This window comes from Callorhinchus milii, unplaced genomic scaffold (genome assembly GCF_018977255.1).
Source record: "Callorhinchus milii isolate IMCB2004 unplaced genomic scaffold, IMCB_Cmil_1.0 Scaffold1, whole genome shotgun sequence".
NCBI classification, from domain to species: Eukaryota; Metazoa; Chordata; class Chondrichthyes; order Chimaeriformes; family Callorhinchidae; genus Callorhinchus; species Callorhinchus milii.
The window spans coordinates 65,636,416-65,651,972 of record NW_024704742.1 but is presented as its reverse complement, the minus strand read 5'-3'; the positions used below and the strand labels follow the sequence as shown (position 1 = coordinate 65,651,972).

At 44.8% G+C, this 15,557-nt stretch overlaps 1 protein-coding gene across 1 annotated transcript in view; it reads left to right on the top strand.

Moving 5' to 3' along the window:
- nat8l (N-acetyltransferase 8-like) overlaps positions 1 to 13,731 on the top strand; it is a 28,374-nt gene extending 14,643 nt beyond the window's left edge. The window contains exon 3 of the mRNA XM_042343129.1: positions 13,221 to 13,731. Coding sequence (XP_042199063.1) covers positions 13,221 to 13,588 — 368 coding nt within the window. The 3' untranslated portion in view covers positions 13,589 to 13,731. The remainder of the gene's footprint in view (positions 1 to 13,220) is intronic.
- Positions 13,732 to 15,557: the final 1,826 nt, after the last annotated feature.

Here is a 15,557-nt window from a genome sequence, read left to right as displayed (position 1 = left end):
ACCATAAGCACGGTCGAAGAGGAAGGTCTTCAGTCATGATCTAAAAAAAGGGGAAGGAGGGAGCAAGGCGGAAGGATTGAGGGAGAGAGTTCCAAAGCTTCAGGGCGTGGTGTCTGAAAGCGCAGTCACCGATGGTGGAGCGGAGGGGACAAGGGAAAAGCTGGAGGCCAAAGGCACGGTCAAAGAGGAAGGTCTTGAGACAACCCAGGGAGTCTACCACTGCTGCTTTACTTATCAGTGTATTCCCAAATGCAGCCAAAACCTTTGTGCATGCGTTTGTCACCTCCCGCTTGGATTACTCCAACGCACATCTCACCGGTCTCCACAGCTCTACCATTCACAAGATCCAGCTCATTCAAAATTCTGCCGCCCGCATACTGACCTGAAACAAACTCTGTACCACATCTCACCAGTTCTGGCCAGGCTCACTGGCTCCCCATCACAGAATGGATCAACTTCAAGATCCTCACACTCATGTTCAAATACATTCACACACTGGCACCTCCCTACCTCTCCAACCTCCTCACTCCCCAATCCACCACCTGGTGCCTCCGCTCGACTGGCACCGGCCTCCTGCTCATTCCTCGCACCCTCCCCCCACCATCAAAGGTCGTGTTTTCAGCCACTACGCCCCAAAATTCTGGAACACTCTCCCTCAATCTCTCCGCCTTGCCCCTGCTTTCCCCTCTTTCAAGTCCTGCCTGAAAACTCTCCTCTTCGACCGTGCTTACGGCCACCACCCTCTTCCCTTGGCTCGGAGTCAGGCTCCACCACTGTTAAATGCTCTGAGATGCTACCCTGCCTGCGTGGAGGACGTGATATAAGTGCAAGTTGTTGTTGTATTGCAAAGGTGCCTTGCCTCTGCTGAGCCTCCAAATGTTTGCACTTCCAGCACTGATCCCTGGACAGCAATCAGGAGCAGTGAACCCTTGGCATAGGGACACCAATATCAGTGCACCAAACTGCTGCCATGACTGAGATCAGCTAAGTCAGCACAGACTGGCATTCAAACCTAGTCTGGATGACTTGGTGCTAAATCCTGGGAGGATGCTTTTACACAGAGGACTTTTGGGGAAGCAAGCAGTGAGTTCTACTATAGCCTCTGCTTCAGCGCAATGACATTGCCATGTCAACGTGATCTAAAATGAGCCAAGAGGCAACTTGTTGTCCCAGTTGCATATAATTGGAGATATTTTAAAAATTGCACAAGTGTGTACTTTTGTGCTGAGAAAACAACAGGGAAGGCCTCTAGAGATGCTGAGGCTTCGTACATCGCACATGTGATTATTTTACACAGACATATGAGGTAACACTGAATAGCCAGAGGACACTTCAGGAGGTTGCTCATTTTTCCTTAAAAAAGAATGTAGCATGGGGGAAAAAATTGTTTCCGGATTGGATTCTCATTACAGTCTGACCCCGTTTTGATGAAGTATTTATTTTGTTTTTGTGATTTTTTTTAATATGAAAGAAATCTGTTGTGTCCTAGTTTAATAGCGATACTTTGTTATAGTGCCTCGCATTGTCAGGAAGTCAAATTCACATAATTGACTGGGAACCAGGGAGGAGAGGGGAAAGGTGGATAAAGATATGGTCGAAGAGATAGATCTTTAAAGTGGGATTTGAAGGCAAATTCTCAGCCTGGCTCAGTGGAAGCACTCTGAGTCAGAAGTTGTGGGTTCAAGCCCCACATCGGGACTCGGAATCACATAGTCTAAGTTGACACTCCCATGCAGTGCTGGGGCTGTTGGGAGTGGGGGGCGGGGGGGAAGTTGCATTGTTGGAGGTGCCATCCTTTGGATTCTACGTTAAACCAATAGTCTTTAAGCACTATTCGAAACCAGAAGGGAGTTTTTCTCTCAGTGGTCTAGCCAACAATCCCCCAAATAATATTGGTCACTCACTCCATGCTGTTTGTGGGACATTGCTGTGCGCAATTGTCTGCCGCATTTCGCTCACAAAATACAGTCATTCCACTTTACAGTATATCCTGTGAAGCACTTTGAGACATCTCAATGACATGATAAAGCACTATATCAAATGCAAGGATTATTGTTATTATTAAATTGGAGGGACTCAAGGATGGAGCTCCAGAGTGGGGCAGTGTGACTGAAGGTTCGCCCACTGATGGTGGGATGGAGAATTATGGAAGGAAGGAGTGCAGTAGGTTCACAAGAACTTACAGAAGTAGGGTGAAGCCAGGTCGTAGGTGGCTTTTGAACAATTTTTTTTTTTGTTCAGCCAGTGGCTTGACACACAGGGAAATCCATCACCGTGCTTAAGAGTATCCAAACCAAGATGAGATTTCCATGCATCCCATCGACACAAGGAAATCACAGAGATAGATTGTTGGAATGGAATGCGCTCTCTCTCCCTGGAGGGACACATCCTGGTTACCTAATTCCGGAAGGTATTAAGCACAGGATGGCAAGAGCCAAGACTTGGGGACCCCAGACTGTGTGTTGAGGTACTGCTGGGAGTCTAACCAGCTAAATTCTCATAGCTTGTCATTCATACTGCTGTCTGGCAAGCTTTCCTGTTGCTTGTCCAGCTAGGTCCACCCTACCCATTAGGGCTTTGGCAGGGTTAATAGGAGCTGAGTGGGATGATTCTCTGCCCCCAGTGACTGGTCTGTCCTTCCAGGTTCTGCCGATGAGCCAGGCTGGCAGGCAGCAATTCCCTGGAATACTGTGGACCCGCCTGGCTCAGGAACTGGACTACCAAGACCACCACAGAGGCCTGGCTCGATTCCGACATTCTATTGCCAGGCATGTCACCTTAGAGCCAGTTCAGCTCCAAGGAGACCCTGTTTACCTCCCTCCTGAAGTGGATAGTCACTAGTTGGTGGTTCAACATCCGACAAACATGGGTTTGAGCCTCACTAGGTTGATGGTAGGTAAAAGAAACTCTCTGCTAACTTCCCGGTGGGCAACACAGCTCAGGATGAAAGGTGCGAGAGCATTTTCACCGTCTTCATGTCTGCAGCTCGAGCACCATCCCTTCCCATTGAGCAATCGTTCCACCAATTGGAGGTGCAGAGTTTAAGAGTTGAAGCAGTAGTTGCTTGCCTCTCTGCAGGCCAATCAAGGTGGATTCCAGACATATGAACGTGTATTCAGAAACTTGGACTCCAGGTAACGCCTTCCAACAGCCGTGGCCCTACGTCTCAGAGATTCCTCATCAGCTATATAATGGATATCTGCCTTCAACGTGATCGGCAGACTTTTACAAGACGCCTTCTGATGTTCTTGAGATCCATGTTCAATGCCGCAAACCAGGCTTACTCAGCATCAGCTGCTCAATCCAAATCCTCATGTGAGGGGCTTTGACAAATAGACATGCCCGCTGTGAAACCGCCTCTGCCTCCAGGGTGCTTAGCGACAGGCCGGTAGCCCTCCCTCCCTGTAGCTGCTTTCTATGTTTGCTTGATTACTGCTTGATCCTGGACTTTGCAGATGTGTCGGAGGAAGCCTCTCCGCTGCATCCCCAGGAGCTCACATCCATAAAGGAAGACTGTTTCCACAAAGGTCTTGTAAGCCACAAACTTGACCTGCATTGGGACCTTGCTGTTCTTGAAGAGGGATGAGTACGACCAAGTGCCCTTCGCCTCTTCTCAGTGCAGTCCTTCAGGACAGTGTCCAGGCTAAAGTTGGTGTCACCATGACCCCAAGGTATCGATAAGAGTCAATGATTGGGACTAAAGGCCCTTGTATCTTCCAATCAATTCCCTCGATGTCTTCCCTTGGGCGGTGCAGAACTATGACACAATGTGCCACCAGTTGGCCCAGTGGTGGGATGGCGGGTGCAGTGCAGAAGGACCCCAGGTGAGTCTACCAGCAACACAATATCATCTGTAAACAGAAATGCTGCAATCCCATCAGAGAGGCCTGGAACAGATACACCAAGTCCTGCCCCCTTGATGCATTCCAACACATCATTGATGAACACATCAAACAGGATGGGTGACAATGGGCAGCCTTGCCTTATCCCCTTTCCAGAGGGATGGACTCCGTAAGGCCACTGTCGACCCTTACACGGATCTTGGAGCTGGAGTACACATTCCGGATAAAATCCAGGATTCGGCCATGTACTCCTATGGCTTCCAGTTTCATCATGAGGGGCCCATGAGATTCTAGGTCAAAAGCCTTGCAAAAGTCGAAGAACACAACATAGGTGGGTTTCTTCTCAACCTTACGATACTCTACGATCTCATATAAAGCCACAACCTGTCCCACACATTCCTCACGAGAATGGAAACCAGCCTGTTCCTTCCTGATCAAAGCACGAGCCTGCATTGCATGTGATACACGTGCATTGACTACCTGAAGCACGACTTTAAGAGCTATTGAAATCAGCGAGATCCCTCTGTACTTATCGATTTCACTGTTGATTATTTTTTAATTTATGGTTTGAAACTGTGCAGTAGATATCATGTTTTTTTTAAAAGAAGGAAGTAAACTTAAAGACTAACTGGTTATTGATTATTAACACTGGTGCTCGAATTGTAACAAGAGGACGCAGATTTAAGATAATTGCAAAAAGATTTAAAGAGATTAGAAAAGTATTCTAAACATGTAGAATTCTGTGCCACAACTTCGAGGTGAAGCAGAATCTATAAATTCTATTAAAACGTAATTAATAATAATTCTTGCATTTAATATAGCATCTTTCGTTTTGGGAGGACATGTCAGAGTGCTTCACAGAATTTACTCTACAGTTTAGTGATTGTGTATTTGTAGTCAATTTGCATAATATTGTTGTGCACATCTGGCTGCCAAGTTTCGCCCACAATATATAGTATTCTGTGAAGCGCTTTGAGATGTCTTGACGACGTAATTAGGCACTATACCAAATGCAAGGATTCTTATTATTATATCTCACAAATAGTTATTAAATGAGTGACCACTATTATTTGGGTATTGTTGGCTGGCACACAGGGAGAAACTCCTCTTTTCAATAGTGCAATAAGATCTTTAATGTCCACATAAACAGACAGACAGGAGTTGGCTTAATGTCTTATCAAAGGACGGCATCTCCAACACAACACAGCTCTCCCCTGACACTGCATTGGAATGTCACTCTAGACTACATGAGTTCAAAGTCCCGACCTGGGGCTTGAACCCACAACCTTCTGACTTGGAGGCGAGAGAGGGAGTGCTACCAACTGAGCCAGACTGGCACTTTTTGAATCCAGGTGCTAGTTAAATTCACATAGCATATTTGCAACCCAACTCCTCTGACCACCACTATAACCTGTATGAAACTGAGCACCTGCTCTCTCGACCCCATCCCTACCCCTCTCCTTATCTCCCAACTCCACCTCCTCGCTCCTCTACTCACAGACAATGTGGGCAAACACAGCAGCCAATTTGCATAACAGCCATGAACGACAAATTTATCTGGAGGATTTTTGGGCAGGACACCAGCCCTTCTTTCCCTTTTTGAATAGTGTCAATGCAAACTGAATAGACAGAAGGGGCCTCGGTTTAACATCTCATCTGAAAACAACACCTCCAACAGCGCAGCGCTGCTCCTGCCCTGGACTGGAGCGTCATCCGCAATGTGAGCTCATTTCCTGTCATGGGCTTCAACTCACAACCCCTGCTCACATACATCATCAACCTCTCCCTGTCCACTGGCACCGTTCCCACCCCTCTAAAAACGACCGTCATCACTCCTATCCTCAAAAAAACCATCCCTGGACCCATCCCTGCTCTCAAACTGCCGCCCCATCTCCAACCTCCCTTTCCTTGCAGGGCCCTGGAACAAGTCGTTGCTGCCCAGATTCACTCCTTCCTCTCCCACCACTCCCTTCACGAACCCCTCCAATCGGGTTTCCATGCCGCTCACAGCACAGAAACAGCCCTGATCAAAGTGACAAATAACATTTTGTCCATCGTTCTCCTTGACCTCTCTGCTGCCTTCGATACTGTTGACCCTCTATCCTCCTCCACCGCCTCTCATCTCACCTCAACCTTCATGGTTCAGATCATACCTCTCACACCGCCTCCACTTCATCTCCACAAACGGTTTCTCATCTAGCCCCCGAACCATCTCCTGTGGCGTTCCTCAGGGGTCCCTGAGGTCCCCTCTTCAATATCTATGTGCTCCCCCTTGATGACATCATCCGCAGACATGGGGTCAACTTCTACATGTATGCGGATGACACCCAACTCTATCTTTCTGCCTCCATCTTTGACTCCAGGACCACTGCTGTCCTGACATGAAGTCCCAGATGAGAGCTAACTTTCTACAGTTGAATGTCAACAAGACCGAGGCTCTACTGATTGGCTCACGTCAGGGCCTCCACACCTCAGGCGCTGACAGCATCACCATCCACGGTTGCACACTCCACCTCACTGAGCCAGTCTGGAACCTTGGCGTCTTGTTTGACCCTCAACTATCCTTTCTACCCCACATCAGTGCCATGACCCACTCTGCCTTCCCCACCTCCGCAACATCGCCCGGCTCCTCCACTGTCTCACACGCAGACCGCTGAAACCTTCATACACACATTCATAACATCCAGGCTTGACTATGCAAACTCCATGATTGTTGGCCTCCCCAACTCCTCCCTCCATAGGGTGTAAATCATCCAGAACTCTGCAGCCCATGTCCACCCCCGCACTAGGCTCCATGACCCTATCATCCCCATCCTCATCTGACTGCACTGGCTTCCCATCACACAGAGGATACAGTTCAAGATTCTGATCCTCACCTTCAAAGCCCTCCATGATCTTGCTCCCCCTACCTCTGCGACCGCCTAAACCCCTACCAACCTGCCTGCTCCCTCTGCTCAGCAGGCTCCAGCCTGCTTCATGTCCCCTGCCTCACCCACCAAACCATTGGCAGGCGGGCCTTCAGCCGTTCTGCCTCACCGTCTGGAACTCCATCCTGCAGTCCCTTTGCCTCGCCCCCTCCCTTACCTCCTTCAAGACCCATCGCAAGACCCTCCTCTTCAACTGTGCCTTTGATCATCCTGCTTCCCCCACTGTCCTCCACCCCCCCCGATCCCAAACCCCAGCTTGGGTCCGAAACACTTGACTGTCCAGTGCTTTAGGATGTCCTCCCAACATTAAAGACTCTATACAAATGTAATTTTGTTGTTGTTGCACAGAACATTAAAGTCAAGATACCTTGGGGTGGAAAAATAACACCTTATGTGATAAGTATCAAATGCTACATATTTCACCCCATTCCATGCTGACCTCTTTGAGAACCTTAACCTGATTTTTATTGAGTATAACCTTCAAACATTTCAGAGAGTTATACAATAACTGGAGGATGGGGTGGAAAATCAAAGTAGCACAAGTAAGGTAATGTGGACAAACACTTATGGGAGGCAAGAAATAGAGGAAACATGCATTTTTTTATGGAACTGCAAGATTCTAATACAGCACTTCACTGCGCATAGATTAAAGTTTTGGCTGTGGCTAAATATAAATGTGATTCGTGCCTACAATGAACTTGATACATTGGAGGCAGAGGAAGTCTGTATTCACTATTACCGCTTGATTGGATGCCAGAAGATTTATTGTTTCACAACGTGAAATGGAATCTTTGTGAATAGTTAGTTAGTGTGGACTTCGCCTAGTTTTAATATCTCTACGTTTTTCTTTTCCAAGAGCATTCACCCTGTGTTTTATTGTACATTGTGCTTTCCTCTAGGCTAGCGTTTCAGTGCAGTGCTGGGGAAGTGCTACATTGTCAGAGGTGTCGTCCTAACTTACTTACGTTGGCTGAGATGCTAAACCAATTTAGAGGATTAATTTTTACAAAGGGTTATTACAATACAGAACATATAACAACAGCCAAGCCAGTTTAATTATGGATGTTATTTGGTATTTTGGAAGTAGAATTCGGTATTGGAGTGACGTGCAGGTGATATTTGGTATTGGGGTGGCATTTGATATTTGGGGGTGATATTTGAATTTTTGGGGGTGATAGGAACTTCCCTATACTTTAATGATCAACAAAGTCCTGTAGGTAGTGGTTAAAAAAAACAGAGTCTCTGCAGCTGAATAGTCGGAGCCCTATTTTTTTGCCCAAAAGCTAATTCCACCCTCCCACCCCAAAAATGTTTTTGTTATCTGAAATCAGAAAGTCAAAACCAGCCTAAAGATGGGTGTCCCAAAGCAATTCATTTAGATTTTAGGGGGAGATTTTGAGGAGTCAAAGGGGGCTGATCTGAATAGAACTTACTTAAAATATTTAATGCTGTCAATCAAGTCATGAACTCCTTTCTTCCCCCACTGCCTCCCCAACAACCCCCTTCCTTTCCCACCCACCCCCCCAAAGTTTGCTATTAATTTGTGGAGTCCTGTAACGTAGTGGTTAGAGCACTCGCCTTGCAAGAGAAAGGACCTGGGTTTGATTCCCGGGCTGGGCAAAACGTTGGCAAAATATCCTTACTACACACACTTCTGTTTACCGAGCAGTAAGTAGGAATCCTATTGTTAGTCGATTGGCAGATTGTTTCTCTGGGGGTAATAATCCCTTCAAAAAAAAATAAACTGGTCACTCAATCCACGACTGTTTGTGGAACACAGCTGTACGCAGTTGGCTGCTTTGAGGCTGCTATTAATTTGTGGAGTCCTGTGGAGTCTCGAAGACCTGATAAGGTGCTATATCAAATATAACGATTATTATAAAAATTCTTGCATTTGGTATAGCGCCTTATCACGTAATAGAGATGTCTCAAAGCACTTCACGGAATATACCGTAAAGTGAATTGGCTGCATATTTTGTGGGCGAAATGCGGCAGCCAATTGCGCACAGCAGTGTCCCACAAATAGTTGTGGATTGAAGTGACCAATTTATTATTATTATTTTAAAGGAATTATTACCTTCTCTCAGGTCTCTCGCTTGCAAGGTGAGTGCTCTACCACTGAACTATTATTATTATAGAGCACTCGCTTCGCAAGCAAGAGGACCCGGTTCGATTCCCGGCAGGGTGAAACCTTAGGCATGTTTCCTAGCTCCACACGCTTCTGTTTACCTAGCAGTAAGTAGGAACCCGGTTGTTATTGGGGATCGCTTTCCGGGGTAATAATCCCTTTAAAAATAATTTGGTCACTCAATCCACACTGCTGTGCACAATTGGCTGCCATGTTTTGCTCACAAAATACAGCCAAGCCACTTCACAATTTATTCTGTGAAGTACTTCAGTTACATGATAAAAAACAAATGCAAGGATTATATTATTTTTATTAGGCATTTCCCAATATAAGCGCAGGTCAGCAAAGTCACTATACTTAGCACTGAGAAATGTCTGACCACATATATGCAGTGGGTTCTCAAAAGATCACGAGAATAGGTTCAGATGATTTGTCCTTTTAATCTTATCCTTCCAGAATACTCTCCCGTGACTACTGGATCTATTTTAGTGAAACACAATAGACGGAGATCCTGTAACCATGGACACCAGAGTACTCCATTGCCAGCTATAATTTAGTGTTAAAAGGTTTTAATCGCACTGATGATTTCACCGCATTGCTGTCATTCCCATCTCTGCCCCCTTAAAGCTCTGCCTTTTATACATTTAAATATCATCACATGGTGCGGTGTTGTTACACATTGTTGTAGAAAAATTGTGTCTGTTGAGTATTTTTAGCACTGCCGTGCTTCTCTTGAGTGGTGAAAGTAGGTTACGTATTTTATTGGAGTTTGCTACCGTCTGAATTCATTTTGGAAACCCACCAAGGTTAAGTAGCACTGATAAGCAGCATAACGTGATATTTACTGCATAGACAACATACCAGTGGTCATCTGCTGGGCTGACACACACCAGATTTACAACAGTAAAGTGCATGGACACTGCTTCAATCACAAAGGTTGTCTCTCCATGTTATGTTCCTGTAAAATAATCAAATGTGGATTGGAATCTTTATCTCATTAAACAGAAAACAGGAATCAATTCCCTTAAATTCCCCTGGTCAAAGTTTCTCAGGTTAATAGGTCATTCACTTCATAGCTTTTAGTAGGAATTTGCTGTGTGGAAATAGTTGCTGCGTTTTGCTAACTGAAATAACAACAAATGACATTTGTATAGCACTTTCCATATCGGGAGGACATACCAAGGCACTGGACAGTCAGGGATTTGGACCTGAGCTGTGGGTTGGGATCAGGAGGGGTGGAGGGCAGGGAGGGTAGGCGTAGGGGGGTGACCACAGGTGTGTTTGAAGAGGAGGGTCTAAAACAATCACCATGTTTGGCTTTAAATATCTGCGAAACACTTTGAGACGTTTCGGTGTGAAAAGGCAACATAAAATTACAAGTTATTTATTTCAGATTTAGTAGGTTTATCTGAACCCAATGCAGTCGCCTTAAATTCCACCAAGTCTTAGGCTGATCAATTTTGTCTTAAAATTTTTAAGATCATGAATTATAATGATAACAATCCTTGCCTTTGACATAGTGCCTTATTACATTGTTGAGATATCTGAAAGTACTTCACAGAATATACTGTAAAATGAATTGACTGTGTATTTTGTGGGCAAATCTAGGATTATGTGTTATGAGGTGGGAAGTTGGTTTTCTGCAGCTTTGAAAAAGCAGCAATTTCCAAATAAGACTTGATGTCGTTCCTCAAAGCCAGCCTGACCTTAAATTTAAAACCAAAGTAATCTCACACGGCTTTGACATCGATTGAGCTTCAAGTTTATAAATCACAACTGGATATAAATCACCCCCCTCTGGTTGCATTGAGGCACTTCTGTCTTGTATAAATTGCTTTCTCACATTAGGAGGACCAGAAAATGGCTGCGAATGTATGATAATCTATGCGAGGCCTGATTCTTTGATGTGTCAACGGTCCATTGAACTGACTGCTGAGTTTTACTCAGCACAATGCACTATCCTCTCTCACCCATGAAAGTCTAAATCATTTGCTAGTTACAGCCTATTGTTTGAAGGGTCCTCCTGAATCATTTACAGAGATGAATTTAACACTTATGTGGGATTACTGTCCCCTTTCCCACCGCCCCACACCCCAATAATATATCAGTGAAGCGGCTGTCTTGCACCACAACCCTACAGCCTTGAATGATGTCCTTTGCAGTTGTTGCTTGTGACAAGGCAACGGCACATTGTCTAGTTGCTGGTCAGACTGGTGGATGGACGCCACAGGCAGTCATGTCACTCTGCGCGAGCAATCGAAACCGACACCGGTCGTCTCGCCTGGTGGCTGAATGCGTCTCCTCTCACTTGTCCCCAGAATGATATTGTTAACTGAGTTATGGAGAATCTACGGCTAATAATCCCTGCAATAAATAAATTAACTAAATTAATAAATAAATAATAATTTGGTCTCTCAATCTACGACTGTTTGTGGGCACTGCTGTGCGCAATTGGCTGCCACATTTCATCGACAAAATGCAGTCAATCCACTTTACATTATAAAGTAATGCTCTGGGACGCTACCCCACGTGAAGGGTGCTGTATAAATGCAAGTTGTTGTTGTATATTCCGTAAAGCGCTTTGAGATGTTTCAACCACGTGATAAGGCATTATATCAAATGCAAGGATTATTATTATTATTCCTATTATGGTTTCCACATTAGTTGAATGGAAGGAAAGCAGAGGGTTGTCATTGGGGGAAATTGGCCAGGATGGGGAAAGGAGCTGAAATGAAGGCCAGGGTGGATATCTCGTAAGTATTTGGACCCATTCTTAACATTAATAACTTGGATTCCCAGACTCAATGCAAAGTAGTGAAATTTACAGATGACACTAAATTGGGGAACAGGACTATGGAATCAGAAGAGGCAGCAAAGGTCTTACAAGGGGAGCTCGGTACATGGACAGATCATTGAGAAATTAACTGATGTCATGTCCTCCGAATTACAATGTTTTGAGCTTTCGCTATACAAGTTTTAAAACAAAAAATGGGAAGAAAAGATATTCAGAACCAACCAATTCCCATAGGCAAATAACTGGGCCCAATTATCCACAGTTCATTCACAATTATCCACAAAGTATAGTCAATCCACTTTACAGTGTATCCAATGAAGTGCTTTGAGACGTCTCGATGATGTGACAAGGTGCTATATTAAATGCAAGGATGATTATTATATAATGAAGGGGACAATGTCACTTCCATGTGCTGGTGCCTTGAACACGGATAATTTATTGCTTAAAAAAAAGTAGATGAAGCCAAAATCGTTATCTTCAGGGTTTGACTGAGGATATTTCCCTTTTATGCCCTAAATAACAGATGGTAGAAAGAACAAGAAACTCAGTGATTCTCTAAATCTCTATGATTGTCTGAACGAGAGATTGACTCAGCCAAACGCCCAAGAGAAACATTTACCCCAATTGCGTGTTGAATTTTTTTGCACTGCTGCCCCATACTAGTCAGAGCGTGTGTTGTATTGGTTACATGATTATGCATTAAAAACTGTAAATGGGGAGGGGGAACTAGATATCATGAAATAATCTTGATTATTTATATGTATAAGTTATTTTGTGTGTCAGCCTGGCGCAGTGCTAGCACTCTCGACTCTTGACTCAGACGGTTATTGGTTCACACCTCACATCGGGAATTGGAATCACATAGTCTAAGCTGACATTCCAGTGCGGAGCTGGGCGGGGGCGATTGCATTGTCGGAGGTGCCATCTTTCAGACATTGAACCAAAGTCCCGCCTGTCTGTTCAAATAGATGTTAAAGATCCTATGGTACTATTCAAAAAAAGAGCAGGGAGTTTCCCCAGTGTCCTGGCCAACAATCCCCCCCCCCACCCCCACAAAAAAAAAATTGATTGCTCACTCCAATGGCTGTTTGTGGGACACTGCTGTGCACAACTGGCTGTCGCATTTCACCCACAAAATACACAATACACAGTCAATCCATTTAACAAAATATCCTGTGAAGTGCTTTGAGACGTCTCAACTATGTGATATGACGCTATATCAAATGCAAGGATTATTAATGGTGATTTAGATTTATTGTGCGCAATTGGTTACCGGGTTTCAGCCACAAAATATACAGTAAATTAACTTTACAGTATATTCTTTGAGAGTCTCAAAACAATGTAGTAAGATGCTATATCAAATTCGAGAATCATTATTTATTCAGCCTAATTAATGTAATGTAATAAAAGTTGTGAAACGACAGAATGGATATCTGAAATATTATTTGCAACTAAGAAAGTGCATTTTCCTTTCTCTCTCGCTCTCTCTCTCTCTCCCTCTTACCCCCTTCATAACCCGCCGCCATCAGGTTCCTGTTTCTGGGTCACAGTCCTGGATGGGAATGTTGTGGGCATTGTAGCAGCGAGAGGCAACGAAGAAGATAACACGGTGGAACTGCGCCGTATGTCGGTGGACGCCAAATACAGGGGGAAGGGAATCGCCAAGGCCTTGGGCCGTAAAGTCCTGGAGTTCGCCATGCTCAACAACTACTCTGCCGTCGTCCTGGGAACCACTGCCGTCAAAATGGCTGCCCACAGGCTGTACGAATCATTAGGGTTCAAATATGTGGGGGTCACTGAACACTACGTGCTTCCAGGAATGAGCCACTCCATCTTGGAGAGAATGTTTTTCCAGCTCCACTATCACCGCTACCGGCTGCAACTCCGTGAAGAGTAAAGAATCAACCTTTCTGACACCTCTTTCCTCTTCTTTCCCCCATCATTCCTCCCCTCCTAACCCTCACCTCCAGGGCCTCTTCAAAACACCAGTGTTGAATACAGATCGTTTTGTAAATTTATTTTTTGATTTCCCTCTCCTTCCCTCCTTCCCTGTTCTCTCCTCCTCCTCTTTGATTTTCTGTAACAGAGAATTTATTGGCTAATGGTTCATATCTCCCCAGACTACGTGGTAGGATGCTGGTGGTCATAAACACACGGGTCCTTTATTGACATTCTTCCCCTGTACACTTGTACGGAATGTCTGACTGTGAGGGCAATGGCAAGGAGGTTGGTGTGGTTGGGTGCTGGGTCAACTTACAACTTATCCAGTCTCACCTCAAACCTACTCCAGCGCATCAATCGTGGAATCCAGATGTGGTAGGAATTTGCTATAAGGTGTAAACAGGTGGATTTTGGCATGGATTGGACCGGGGTGGGTGGTTGTAGGCTGTGGGGGGCGCGAGGGGTGGGGGATTGGATCATTACACACCAGCCTGTGATGATAGGCACTTTCCCTGCTGGTCAACACATCTCCCTTCACGTCAGCAGTTCTAGTCTCGCTGGTAATACTCCTCAGAAACAAATTGCGGGTGAAATAAAATCAAAGAAAAATTAAACAAAAAAAAGGTACGGCTTGCTCTGCTGCATGAAGAGGAAGTCCCTTGCCCAAATTTACACCATTGCCAATGAGACGGACCCTGGCCTGAATCATTTCCATCTGGGCTGCAACATAACTTTTGAGTAAGAGAAATAAACCGTTGGGATGTGGCACCATATCCTACCAAACTGGAGGCGTGAGCGCGGGGTGGCGGGGGGCGGGGTGGGGGAGGAGGGGGCAGGTGGGTTGGGGAAGTGAATCCAGTGAATCAAATCTCATTTCCATTGTCTTCACAAACCAGCAGGAATTCTTCAGATTTTTAAAATTTCATATCGCGCACTGTAAAATAGCCATTTAGTCAGACCGTCAGTCCCCTTTATCTGCGGATTAGCAAACCCGGGCCCAAACGCCAGCATGCTCACTGCAGTGTCTCTCTCCCCTGCTGTTTTCTGCTTGTGCTCAATTGGTGTCATTGGAGCACCAGGGAGGCTGCAGTATCTATGGAAACACAACCACATCTCAATTTGTATGCAGAGTCCTGTTAAACCAAATATACTGTATAGCAACCAGTGAAAATTCCTTCTGGGAGCACAAAGATACACAGCATATTACAAAAAAATAAGCACTTCATTGCGTATGTGTGTGTGTGTGTGCGTGGTGGGGGGGGTGGGTGGGTGAGTAAGAATAAGTGTATATAACTGATCTCTGCAGCCTTGCTGAGTGCAAACCACAATACGTTGCTTCAATGACACCAGACTTGTAAATTGTAGAATGCAGAAGCAATGCAAAGCAATTTGGCATGTGTCTGTGCCTCGCGTCTGTGTACATTGCCCGCCTGAACAAAAACAAATAAGGCTATAGCTCCTGTTTCCTGAAAGAAAAACTGTGCATATTTTAAATAGCAATTTTTTTTCCTTTTGCATGGAGAATGTCTTGAATTCAGAAAAAAAGTAGCTGAATTTAGTCTAACAATGGAAATGTATTATAAACTATGAAACGTCTGAAAATGCACTTCATTAATTCTCGGAAAGTTAAATCTTGTCAAAAATTTGTAAAGCAGGGTTCTAATTCTGGGATTTGGGAGTAGAAAAGCTGTAAAATACCTATGCGCTAAATCATAACTGGTTTGAAAAAAAGATAGTTGCTTTGTTTTTTTATACAATGAAAAAATATCTAAATGGTTATGTGTGTGGGGGGGAGCGAGGGGAGAATTCCATTTTAGGATTCGTAGGCTACAAAATTCTCTTGGCTTGACGTATGGTCAAGCTAGGAAACATCTGAATCAATTAAGATCTCTCACTTTGGTACAAATTATTTTTAAGTCATTTTA